This window comes from Phoca vitulina, unplaced genomic scaffold (genome assembly GCF_004348235.1).
Source record: "Phoca vitulina isolate PV1807 unplaced genomic scaffold, GSC_HSeal_1.0 scaffold9, whole genome shotgun sequence".
Classification (NCBI taxonomy): Eukaryota; Metazoa; Chordata; class Mammalia; order Carnivora; family Phocidae; genus Phoca; species Phoca vitulina.
Window position 1 is genome coordinate 8,730,085 of NW_022589712.1, and position 13,736 is coordinate 8,743,820.

General features: G+C 45.4%; 1 protein-coding gene across 3 annotated transcripts in view; it reads right to left on the reverse strand.

Annotated features, from left to right (window-relative positions):
* Nucleotides 1–13,736, reverse strand: part of FNDC1 (fibronectin type III domain containing 1) — a 156,049-nt gene that overhangs the window by 47,829 nt on the left and 94,484 nt on the right. For all 3 annotated transcript variants that reach the window (XM_032407545.1, XM_032407546.1, XM_032407544.1), the window contains 4 exons: nt 9,669–9,875; nt 4,292–4,390; nt 2,623–2,740; nt 556–743 (listed from right to left, as the gene is read on the reverse strand). In XM_032407545.1, the coding sequence (XP_032263436.1) occupies nt 556–743; nt 2,623–2,740; nt 4,292–4,390; nt 9,669–9,875 (612 nt within the window). The remainder of the gene's footprint in view (nt 1–555; nt 744–2,622; nt 2,741–4,291; nt 4,391–9,668; nt 9,876–13,736) is intronic.

A 13,736-nucleotide genomic window follows, 5' to 3' on the forward strand; every position in this document is an offset into this window, starting at 1 on the left:
TACCGACTCATGTAGTGAGTTTAGACATATCCAGGGAAATGCCTTTAGAAATTTAGAATTTCTTTCATTGCTGAATTTTGAAGTATGTAAAAAAGATTAAAATCCAGTTGGAACTTCTTTTTAATAAAGCTTTTAAAGACATCGTTTAAAAGAAAATAATTGATACAGAGCACAATTCTCCCCCAGAATCAAACACAAGCTCAGCCTTAGGGTAAAAGAGTCTCCCCTACCCTCCAGAGCCATGCATTACCCACGGGCATGCACACATCCAGTGGTGATTTATGATTATGTTCCATCCTGGGATGTAATGTACTCTACATGTCAGAATAACATGCTAATGAAGATGGCCAGTGGAGGATAAACATGGACCTAACGCAACAGTGCCTGAGCTTCTTTGCGTTCATACATAGAAACACTTCCCAGATTTAGGGTTAATGTTACTTTAAAAAATGCCTCTGCTGCCCTATATCACCATTGGCTTCTTAAACTATCTTTAAATCTTATTTTCAGGGCAATTCCCAAATGGAAGATCTGAAGGCCATTTTAAATACAGACCAGATTCTGGTGTTCTCTGGAAGACAGATGTACTCCATTTGCCATCTCTTTCACCCTGTGAAATACGGACTGCGAATTCATACATGGTGTCTGGAATCAGGTTCTCGACCAACACGCGTCTGTTGGAGGTCTGCTTGTGATCCCACCTTGCCAATTCCCCCTTTTCTCGATAGCGCACAGTGTACTGTCTATAAGAAAATGCAAGGCAACAATGCACCCAGTTGACCAATTCTCTGCAACTGAACGCTAGGTTCCTTGCTATTTTTCCTTCCCCATAAGTAATGACTTTTGGAGATAAGGAGAGAAATTAAAGAGGAGAAAAATCTACATTTTTGACTATGTTATTAAGTCAAAGAATTTACTCTTATATTCCAGGAAAGGTGTCTAAAGTCAGTCAGGAAAGATGGAGCTTAGTGTCTTACTGCTCACGAGATCAAGCAGAGATTAAGAAGGGAAGGTACAAGGAGGGGGACAGGTTTGACCAGGCAGGTGCCTTCTGAGGGGTGTGTGTGTATGTGTGTGCATGTATGTGGTGTGGAAAAAGCAATATTAAGAACTGAAACTGGCCCAAGGCATCTTGACTCTCCAGAAAAGACAAGAAGTTCCACTTCATGCCAAAGCAGGCATGTTTTCTATAGGTTCAGGAGGAAAGCCAACATGTGGTTTTGAGTAGAATTATTACCATGAGAAGGAGCAAAAATGTGTAATAAGCAGAGCAGGATAGAGGAGCTTACAAAAGGAACTCTACCGTGTGATTATCAGGGAGAGAAACATTGTGAACAAACATGGTAATAACAATCCCAGACAGAAGACATCCTCCACACTCTAAGAGTTGCAAATACCATTTATTGTGTTCCTTTGCCAAGAAATTTTCTTTGCAGCCACTTGGCAGTATAAAGCATGTGAAGCATTAACAAGGTGATATTTAATAAGTCAAGATAAGACTTCAGTTGCACACAGCCCACCAATTAATACAAGAGTCCTGCTAAGAAAACCCAGGCCCTTTTTCATTTTCATCAAGAGATTGGAAATCAAAGTTCAGTGGTAGTCAGGAACAAAACGGCTAGGAAGAGAATCACTATGAGCTTTCTCAGGTCTTTCAAACAAAGCAGATGTCTTTTTCTTTTTCTTTACTAACAGACAGTAACAGAAACTATATCTAATACAAATAATGGTGTGTGTGTGTGTGTATGTGTGTGTGTACATACATATATAAAGAATAAATATATATAATAAAAATATATACATAAAATACATATATAATCTCAGCATTATATTCCATTCCTTTTTTAAAGGATGTTCACTTTTCCTGGTTGTAGGAAGGTTCAAAAGCTAATATATAGTGCCCTAGTGGCCACCAAATCTTTGGCTTCCTCTTGGTAATATAAACAATTCGGTAGTTTAACACATAAAATTTTGATGGTTATATTAATCTACCACTAACAAGGAATGGTGTTCACCGCTGGCTTTTTTAAACACAAAAATTATTTTAACCTATGATTGGTTTATCTTCTACTGCTATTGCAAATCAGTATAAAAATCTGAACAGCATAACATCATGGCTTACGAGACAAAACAGTGCCTTCTGCCATGCACAAATGAGCTAGACATAAAGCAATTCAGTGTTTGAAGAATGAAGAACTACAGTGTGCAAGGCATTCAACAAATGTCCCCTTCTCTACATAAAAATCGTTCCTACTGTCACCCTTCCTGGATAACAGGAGGAAAGGTAAGACTCCTTCTAAGATGGGGCCACATCCTCTGCACACAAATAGATCATAGTGAGACAAAGCAAAACACAAATGGGGCAAAGAAAGAAACGGAATCTAGGGAATTTCCAGACACAAGATAAAACTCTGAGCAAGTGAGAGGTGAGGTCCTGCTGTGTGCATTACACACGAGGCCCTGTCATATCCGATCTGCGGAAAATGTGTGACCGCACCTGAGACCAGCCAGATTGTCATAGAATAGTCTACCATTCAGCATTCAGATATGTCAGAAGATATGGTCATTCAAATAAACACATGTCTCTGCAGGGCCAGAAAACAAAGAAATAATGGAAAGTACCTTGATGCAACAACTTTCTTCTGTTTTTCCAAAACAGGATCCACCCAGGCTACAAGCACGGATTGGGATGACATGACCCGGACATTGATGTCTTCAGGCACGTCTAGTTCATCCTCTTCTGAAATGACAGTGGGACACATTAAAGGCTATCTCTACAGTAGGATCTGCCCTGAGTTCCTCTGGCCTCTAGAGTTCATTATTGATGCTGTATAATTTTTAAATTGCTTACACGTGATGTCGATAAAATGAAATGAATAGAAAGCTAAGCAATTGTTTGCTTGGTCAATGTAGAAAAACCAAACTCTCCATTCCTGTTCTTCTTATCCACAGTCTAAGAAATGAGCCATTCACTTGAAAAGTTGCCTAATCCAGCTGACGTAAAGAACAGTGCAAAAGGGATGCTTTGCCTTGGTCCAAGATACTCCGAGTAACTCAGTGTTTTCTTAACACATACTGTAAGTTTCTGGGAAATACAACAAGATTTACAGGAAGCAAAAGTTTTGGGGGAGAAAAGGTCAAGCCAGAGCATTTCCTTAGCAATCATGGCATGAAATGAAATTCAAACAAATGTACAAATCACATTGGGTTCAGTGTCCTCCCATTTTAGAAAATGTGGTTCCAAGACATATTAAAAGTTACATTCAGACATAAAATAGAATTCAGTTTGCCAATTTCCAAGAGAATACATCATTCTCACGAAGCCTATAGTTTCTGTTCAATCTCCCCAAAATGAAGACCTACAGGCTTCAATTTTGCTTTTAGTATCTTGGGGGTTTTGTTTGTTTTGTTTTTTTATTTTCACCTTTCAAGGACCATATTTCAAAAGGATGTGACTTTTGTTACAAGTAAGGGAAGGTGGAAATAGCCTGTTAGAAAAGCAATGCAGGCACTTTTTCTATAGCAGTAAATAACGAAAAATAAAAATGTAACATCACATATTTGAGACTTCTGTCACACAACGTAAGCAACTATAATCATAAATGTAAAATGATAATATAGAAATACACATAATAATTTAATATCTGCTCTGTAATATTAAACTATAATCACAAATAAATTGTGAATTCATGAAAATAACCATGCTGCAGGTTGCCTCTTTAAATTAAGGTGCAGGACCCAGAATAGGTATGTGTAATTTATTAATATGTAATATAAAAAAATCTGTGAAAGGATGTAGGGAAAAAGCATCCCTTAGTAAATGACCAATGATCAGGTTATGAGCAAGCCTCTGCTACATTTTTCTCACTCTTCTCAATGCTAGGTTTAGGTGATTTTGGCTAAAATGAAGTATGAGTGCCGATCTTGCACCCTGTCCCCTCCACACCTACTCTTATTTCTCTCTGTTCCCGGGCTGCCACAAAGGGCAACTGATATGTGGGTTCAACTGTGGCTTTAAATGGAGCAAATGCTTGGCTGCTCCTATGGCAGTAAATCCGCTGCACGGGGAAGCCATTCAAAATACACAGAGAAATATACTTCATTGGAAGAACACTCTCATCTCTGAGTATAAAAGAAATAAGCTCGTGTCCGAAATGTGACCAAGCCGGTCCTGTGGTTTCCTTCATACTCAGTGAAATCCATGTAATTCGCCACTCACACAGCATCATTTGGAAACAACCCTGCATCCACACAGACCATGATATGAGCAGGTGCGTCCTTGGAAACATACCTGAAATCTTCCGTTTCGTTAGGGCAGCCCTGTAGACAGGCTGACTCTGCCCCTGTGAGTTCATGGACTGCAGGGAGACCACGTACACCGATTCCGAGGCTGTGAACCAACCGGCAAGGGATGAGGCTCTGCGTTTGGCTTTCCGGAACGCACACCCTCTTTGTCCGCATCCCCCTCCCCTCCACTCCCTTCCCATCTCGTCTTTCTGGGGCATTCCAACTGCTTCAGGACAATTAAAGATGAGACCAAGAACATTAGAAACTAGGCCTAAGAAGAACATTATTATGTGAGAAAATATGGAATGATATTACCCATAATTCTTGAGAAATGGGTTTCTATTTCCTCAACATCGAAGAAAGATGAACAATGCTTTAAAAAAAAAAAGAACAGTATATTTACCCACAGAATTCCCCCAATTTCTTTTTATCTCCAAATAGAGAAGAGGGGTCAGTCTGTTTTTTTATCTGTCATCCAAAAGAAGGGAGCAAGACAAGAACAGTGAGTGTATCAGGTTATCAGTCCAGAGACGATGCTGGGCCCTCGGAAACTGAAATCCTCAGAACTGAGCCTCCAAAGATTTGCTAAGAGCAAATGTAAGAGTTTAAATATATCTTTTATTTCTGGATTGTTCTTTCCATTAGTTCCCTCTACCCCACACTCCAAATTGTACATTGGGTCCAGTAGTAGCCAGCCGAATCTAAACTGGAAAACTTTATTTGGAAAAAAAATTACAATGATGAAATAAAACTTGTAACTCTTGAGTACCATGGAATCATAAAATCTGGGATCCCAATGAAACCTTGATTAAATTCCAATTTGACCTTCTTATTTTATAAGTAAGAACATAAAGCCATGAGAAAATTGATTGATTTGCCCACAGTCATGCCCCTAAGAAGGACTCATAATCTTCTCTGAATCCAGAGTCACTAATGCCTAACTCCAGGCTCAATTGACTGGGCTTCCAGCAGCAGCCTTAATTAGTTCAAGAATAAAAATGAGGCAATATGATATATTTCTTTATTTTTAAAAATTTTTTTGAGGTAGAGCGAGCACAGAGAGGGCAGGGCGCAGATGGAGAGGGAGAGAGAGAACCTTAAGCAGGCTCCATGCTCAGCGTGAAGCCTGACTGGGGCTCAATCTCACCACTCTGAGATCGGGTGAGCCCAAATCAGTGAGACGCTTAACGGGCTGAGCCACCCAGGCTCCCCAATATGATATATTTCTAATCATACACCGTCAGGTAATACACCGTCAGGTAATACACCATCAGGTAACTACACCATCAGGTAATACTTCAGCAAGTTAGTAGAGGTGACAGAGATCCTAATGAGAACTTGTAACACTGTAGGTCTTCCTTCAGGCATTGCAAACTTTCACAGTAATGGGAAAAGAAACCTTTTGTTTTTACAAACAGCATGTCAGTTAAACATAAAAGGAGACCAGTGTTCAGAAACCTCACCCAGAGAAACTTATAAACTGCTGTAGGCCAGTCACATTTCAGGAGAAGGGGATAATATCTGACAACCTTCGAACAGCCTCTCTCTCTCTCTCTCTCTCCACACAAACACACACACACACACACACATAGGGCAGGTGAAACTCATGCTGTGATGAGTAAATTATTATTTAGGCTAAGGCTCTGACATGCTACCACCGAATTTTGAAATGTATGTTTTATAAAAGGGAAAAATCAAGTTTGTAACATTGGGATTCATAGAGCATGAAACTAAGTTTCCAAAAAGAGGAGTCCCTGAAGACATCAATTTCTTGGTGCTATTGACAAAGGAAGCAGCCAAAGGTCAACAAAGAAAAACTCTGCCATCCAACCTTGCAACCCAGGACCACATATAAAGAAACTGAAAAAGCAGTGCCCCATCATTTATCAAGAGCCCCCCAAAATTAATAATTTCCACAATTGACATTTTTACATATTTGTGATGTATTTCTTAAAGTTCCTAGGTTGTTGTTAACACCCAGGTTCTTGACTTGCGAGCTCTCCACACTAAACCTGGCCCGAGATTACCATGAAGGAAGAATAAACCAGAACAGCCCACGTGTCTGGGTCTGGTCTCTGCTGTGTTGAGTGCGTCACATCAGCTCCTCATTTAGTCCCGACAGAAGCCCATGAGGAAGCTACTCTCACGGTCTCCTTTTCACCGACGAGAAACCAGGTTCAGGGGGCTGAGATGACCCACCCGTGGTCCTGGACGAGGTGCCAGGGCCAGTGTGACTCCCAGGATTTACTGCAGCAGGTGAGGAGAGAGCAGGGCGCAGGGCCAAGTGCTGGCTATGGAGCAACCATCTCTTTTTCACAGAAATAATGAAGACTCCCTGGTATGATAACACGCTCCATTCTGTGCCCCTGATTATTAGTACTCTGGAAATAAAATTTCTGAAATGACCTCAGCGTCACAGCGCCCCCAGGCACCCCGGCCCCTCATCAGAGCCAGCGCATCGGCTCACTTCCCCGACCTCAAGTGTGTGACTCGGTAGAAACTCTGGACTTGGGACTGTCCGTCCTAACTTCCTGAAGGCCCCCAAACTCATGCACTCCTTCCTTATTACTGTCCCGCTCCCATGTGAGCCCCTGTGCTTCCTATGTCCTCTGGCCTCCGTCTCCCACGGCTGCCCGTGCTCCCCTGGATGGGACTCAGCCCGGGGCTCCCACCCCGGCACTTCCGGCCTCCCGGGCCTGCTCTAAGGTCTCTGCTTTCACGACCCTCTGTCCCTGGTCTGTCTCTGTGGAGGGCTGCTGGGGCCCCAGCGCCCCCTGGGAGCCTGACTTAGAAGACGTCCAATCACATGCGCTTCGTGAATGGCTGGGAGGGTGGGAGTTTTGCTGACAGGACCTCGGGCCCACCTCTCTCCAAGTTTCCTTGGCCACCCTCTGCGGGTACCACGCTCTCGATGGCATCTCGGTCATAAACGGAAGTAAAATCCTATGCAGGATAAAATGAGGACACTGGCCTGCCATGGCACAGCAGGCCCACCGGGAGTCACTGCATCCTCCCCACCATGATGGAGCAAGCATCCAGGGAGCCCTCTCCTTCCTCATGGCAGCCGCGTAGGGCATTGGCTGTGGCAAGTCCAACACTTTTTTGTTTGATGAAAACTCAAAAGCCAACATGTTGCCACGGAGGCACGGGAGGCGCTGTTCATCAGGCTGGGACCGGAGCCCAGCTCTGACCTCGGTTCCCACGCTGGCTCAAGTTCAAGAAGCAAACAAATCCTTCTGCTGCCCTCAGATGAGCCAGGGGTCACTACTGAGGAAATGAAGAGACAGCGGAACCAGTCAGATGAGAAACTTGTCCGCACTAAACGAGGTTTTACCGCATGATGTCTACGAAAGACTCGGAACAATGAAAACTTCCCGCTGGAAACACGCTCCCCTCAGTCTCAGGAATGCAGAAGGAGTGACTCTCCTCTGCTGCTGGTATTCTGGGTAGAACCTGGCCCATTTCCCCCCGCACAGTACAACTATTCAGAGCGAGGGATAGCTTGGGAATGAATACCAGAGTCTCCAGATGCCTGGGCCTGCGGCTCTAGGTCTCGCCGCTAATACTGAAGCCTCACAAAGCACATGCAGCTCGCATGTCTCCAGTGCCGTCTTCGATCCCATGTGGTGTCCGGGGGCACTGGAGCTGAGAAGTAGCTGGTCTTTTTGTCTGGGAAGTCTGGAGTCTGCATTTTGAGATGATTTGGATGCTCTGCCCAGCAGAACACCCATCAGACTTGCCCAAGGGTCTTCAGCAGGTGGCTGAACAGACAGCAGTGAATAGGATGGTGACTTCCGGGCGATTTCAGGAAGGGAATCCAGCCTGGCCTTCCGCTAGTGTCTCCAACCAGATCTAAGTGGCCCCGAGCAATGCCTGCCATGTGGTGCAGGGGGCCAGCCTTGGGAGTCCTGAGGAACTCAGAGCTGCTTGTCCAAATTCCAGAACCTGTGGTCACACCTTGAGCAGAGGGGACTGTGTTCCCAGAGCACTGGAGGCTCGTGGGGCCAGCAGACCTTATTCCCATAGGGCAGCCCCATTTCCATCACCACCTTTCTCACCGGGCTGCTTCCTGGGCCCCAAACTGCTGGTCATCGCTGCTGCGAGCCTGGAACCCTCACTCTGGCTTCTACTCTCCCTTCCTTCTCCCATTTCTTTGTTTTGTCTCGCCAGTCTCATTTCCCACCACTTGCCTGTCCCTCACCGTGTCTGACAGAAAACTTAACTGCCTTCTCACCGGTGACTCTGTTCACAGCACAGACCTTCAGCTCTGTGCCCTTCTGGGCTCCTTTGCCCAGATCCGGTCCTCTTTCCCACCTCCAGTCCATCTCTCCAATGCTGGAAGCTGAACGAGGCCTGGCTTTTGTTAGCAAGTGAAGAGATCACCAGGTCCCACTGGAGTCTTCTGGGAGGGCCCAATAAATCTCCCCCCCTTCCTCACCCAAGTACTGATCCAATTAGGAAGTGACTGAAGAATAAGCAGTGGGGCCAGCATATTTATTGCTGGTACCAGCTACGCTGGAGATCACGGGGCAAGCGTGCTTTCTAGTACGAGCCCCAGAATTACCAGGTTCTACTGCCCGGCAGCCCTGGGCCCTACGTTACCTATGCCCAGAGGAGCTGAGCAGATTGTGTGCTCTCTACAGCCTGGCTTAGCTGCAAGAGGAGGACACACAAAGGGCCAACCCACGCTTTCCCAGCACCTCCCGTCAAACTCATCAGGTCAATGGGGGGGCGTGAGGAAAGGGGGAGGAAAGCAGGAGTTTGCAGCACTGCCTCGCTCGGACTGTGGCCTGTGCCACTGTCCCGACCGGTCAATGAGTGAGGGCGGCAAAGCTCAGGCCTCAACCCACGCTGGAACCCTGTGCATAATCTCTCCACGTTCCAGCCGATGTCCTGTCTGCGTCCCATGGCCAAAGCTTCCTTCACACAGTAAGGGTTTGCAAAGAAGGAGGAAGGCAGGCCTGGCGTGCAGGCTCCATCAGCGGCCACCACATTTCATCTTGAAAGGACCCAAGGTCCAGTGTCCTGGGAGCTAAGACAAAGCTTAAAAGAACAAAACGGTAAAAGCAGAGACAAGATGAGAAAAGCATCAGCTTCTCCACGTCCAGGGAAATGGCCCAGCTCAAGGAACTGGTGCTATCAGGCGAGGCAGCGGCTGATGGGCACGTGGAGGAAGGGTCTTGTCCTGCCACCAACTGAAGGTTGAAAGCATGGAGCCACGGAGGAAGGATAGAGCCAAGAACGCAGTTGTGAATAATGATCACACCTGGAAAGTGAACACTACACCTCAAATATAATTTTCGGTCACAAACAAGCTTCTAAATGTTGACATGATGGCAAAGGTCATCAACACATCCGACACCATTTAACATTGAACTCACCCAGCTTTTTAATTTCGTGCGTCCGCTCATCTCTCGTCAGTGGGACATAATTCATCTTCCGGCCACTCTCCCCGTAGCCCAGAAGAAAACCCCGCGATCTGCGTGGACTCTTGGCTCCCGACAGGCGTGGTGCCTTCCACGCAACGGAGAGCCGGTCGTCTGAGGATCGGACTCGGACACGCAAGGGCTTGTTTGGCACTTCCTTTTCTTAAAGAGGACATGACACAGAAATTATTACACAGTATATCCGTTAGCATGAACCGCTGAGTCTAGAACGTCTGTCCAAAGATGGAGTGGCAACAATTAGCAGCTGGGCTCAAAACATCCATTTTTGGTAAATCAACTCTAGTAGGAACACTTTTCCCCCAAGGGTATCGACACTCGATGCCCCCATTCCTCCCCGCATTTCAGACAGAGGTCTCCAGAACTTAAAGTGGAAAACACCCCATTGTGAGCCTGCCGGCCGGAAGTCTTGGATGTTTTACAACATTCTTCCTCGTCTATTTTGCCTTCTTAAGGTGGGGGGCGATGACGACCACAAAGCCTATTGCTGACACCAGCCGCACTCTGGCCCGCATCAGGGATATGGTCCAGCTAATAAGCGTCTCTCCACTTACAGAAGCCGGGTACTTCCAAGCATTGTTCTTCAATCATCTACAGTGACTAATTTTTTAGACTGGAAAATTCCCAGCTAAGTGAAGACATAGAAACAAAATCCAATGTCATGAGTTAGTGTAAACTTCAATAACACAATAAATCAAGAGCCATTGGAGATGGTAATTCTGAAAAGCCAGACACACGGCTCCCATGTCTTGAATCTAATCAAAAGGAATATCCTTTTGTACATTAGCTGGAGATAACCTGCTCAAGTTACTGGGCACCCCCATTCCTAAAGGCTCCTAAGAGAATACCATGTTATGGTTCAGTAAATATTTTCCCCGATATGCAAAATAGTCATTATTAAGATTTTTCGGTTTCGACCCAATAATGCAGCCAAAGGACTAACCACATGAAACTTGCCCTTACAGCCTGGTGTCATGAGCGTAACCACGTTCCCTAGGGTTATACTAAACTGATCTCAGTTTTGTTCCAAGTTAAGAGGTAGGCTCTCAATTTCAAGGACAAGCTTCTATAAAAATTAGGGACCACTAAGTGATTATGGAAATGATAAATATGCTCATTTATATAGTTCAAAAGAAAATAATTTGCCAAACGTGTTCAATACTGACAGCCAACTCATTAATGGCACAGCATTCAGTAACTGTATGAATTCCTATATTAATCCTATGACTTGGTTATTCTTATGAGTTCCCAATGTGATGCTCCATGTTTCTAGAAAGATCCAGGCTGCCAAAACTTATTAAGGTTTGAGCTATCCACAGGTGACTGTGTCACAAAGGTGGACACGAATTTCCTTTATCAGCATGGGTCACTGATGAATAGACCTTGTGTGGGGTCTGAGTGAGAAGACTTTTTGTAAATACTGGAGGCAATGTCTCATAAAAACCACGTAGGAAAAGCAAAATCTGAATAATGAGCAGCATGTTCAGTCTCATTTATCAACAATGATGTTTTGGTTTGTTTTTAAAGTTAGCAGATTTGCAGAGGACATTCATCAGAACAAAACACATAACCAAGTTGACTTTCTCAGGAATAGCGTTCACATCATTTTCAGCTTTGTACAAAGTCATGAAATAGACTTGACATGAGCCATGAACAGGGGCATAGACATGGAGAGAAAATTTCACAGGAAGCAAAACCCTTTGCTTCATTCTGTCTTCACAGCCTCTAAGTCATGTTTCCCTCTGTTTGCCTCCAACACAAACCGTCACCACACGCACAAAAGTCAGTTTTAACAGAAGACCGTCCCGTGAGTGATGACATAGACTCTCTGAGGGTGAACCACCTGAGGTTGGGGTTTGATTTTATGGGGTGCCCAGCTTTGGGCAAGGGTTGGTACTGTGTTTTTTAAAAGTTCATAAGATGAAAATGATCTCTGCCAACAACATATGATGCTTACTTTATTTCTATAAAAAGCTCATACCTCCTCAAGGGAACCTCTCAGTGATGTGGGGCTGAAAATGACACCTGCTCAAGCTGCCACAGGCCATTTGCACTGCTTGTTTTTTGGGCAGAAATGACAGGGTTGCCACCCAACCATGGCTGCCACAGTCTATTTCCTGAGGGGCAGCAGTAAACAGGACATATGTCCATGGTGCTATTATCAACTTGACTGTCCTCAATATTACCCCCCCACCCCGGCACTTGTTCTGTATCCGTTTGTGGCCTATAGCAATGCTCCCACCACTGCAGAAAGCAACACACCAGCGTGGGAGTTCTGGGATGACCTCCAACAAAATGGGCAAATGTACTGAAAACACACACATGGGTCTCACAGGAGTCAGATAAAAAATCAATTATTGAACAGACATGGTATTCTCTGCCCTGTGGCTCTGTTCCAGTCCTGGGACACTTCCGGCCACGCACGCTACAGGGCAAAGTGCTCCTGGAGGGCGCACTGTCCCTGCCAGGCTTTGGGAATGTGGCAGGTCTCTGCTCCAAACAAATAACCCCTGACACTCAACAGTAAAATGCTGGACAAAACTGTAAGAAGGAAAAAGCCCATTGGAACAGTGACAGGGTCCCTGAGGAGCAGGAAACACTAAGCTTTCAAGGACATGGAGTTCAGTCTCAGACGGCAGAAGTTTATTGCTTCAGCTGCCCAGCCCGTGGCTCTGTCTAGGCATCAGCCACACTGCCCCCCTCCAACTGTACGGGCTTTCACCCCAGGCCCCCACCTGCTGTGTAGCCACCCCACACCAGGGCTGGAGAATGAGGCCAGGCCTGCTGAGCAAGGAACTCAGGGGGAACGGGGAACAGGGCTGAGGCCGAGGCTAGCCCCAGCCACCAACCACGCTGCCTACTTTACACAGAACTTCACAGTTTACCACAAGCCCTCACACGGTTTATTTTAATTGTCCTTACAAGAGCTTCCAGGTTAAGTAGGATACATGTCATAATCCCCAAGAGGTTCAAAGAGGTGACGTCGCTGACCCAAGGCCACAAAGCTACTAAGTGCCAAGTGAGGACCTGAATTCAAGCACTGTGGGCTGGGTTCCATTCTCATTTCGCGAGACACCTTCCAGTTCCGCTCTCCCCTCCCCCCACCTGCCATCCCGCCAACCACCTAACCTCTTCTGCCCAGGAATGTGAAGCAAGGTTCTGAGCTGGACAGACCCCTCCTCGGGGGAGCATAATGCCTGGCACAGTAGGCATGAAGGGCACACGCGCGCGTGTGTGTGGGTGTGTGTGTGCGCGCGTGTTTAAACAGGCCAGACAGTACACACAGCCTAGGTAGCAAATGAGTAAGAGAAGGGCAGAACTCCTCCTGCCACACACAGAAGTCACTGACTCTGAAAACCACAGAGTAAGGTGAAAACAACCCCCTCAACACAGCCCCCCATCTTTCAAACCTTGGTTTTAGAAAAGCCAACCGTAATTTTTTTTTCAAGCATTTTGAAATTTTCCTTTCTTTAATATTCTGGGATACATACCATCAGAACATCTTCCATAGATCTTTATAGATCATCTGGTAATCCTCTTTTAAGCTGATGCACACATTAAGAAAAAAAAAAACTATCCGTATGGTTCAAAGGCACTTGCCGTGAAATTATTTCAGTGCTTTCTCTAAGCCCTATGTGACAGCTTCACAGAAGCCCTGTGAAATTTCTCTGATAAATCTCTGCAAGTCTTTTATCTTGAAAAGAGGAAGTCGCAATTGCCATGGGTAATCACGTTCACATCAGCCAGCGCAGAGTGTATTTTAAACTTGGCAGGACACATTCCCCCCTCCGTTGCTCTCGGTGCAACAGAATCAGGTAGATTACTCAGAACTGGCCAATCAGAGAAGACCCACAGTGGTTAATTACACACTGTCTACTTGGCAGGTCAGCTGGGTGCAACAATTACCACCTGGAGTATAGCAGACTCCGAAAGGCCAGACAGGATTAGAGCATCTCTCCTGCTCTGTACTGCCAGTTACACAAATTGGCAAAAATTCTGAAATTA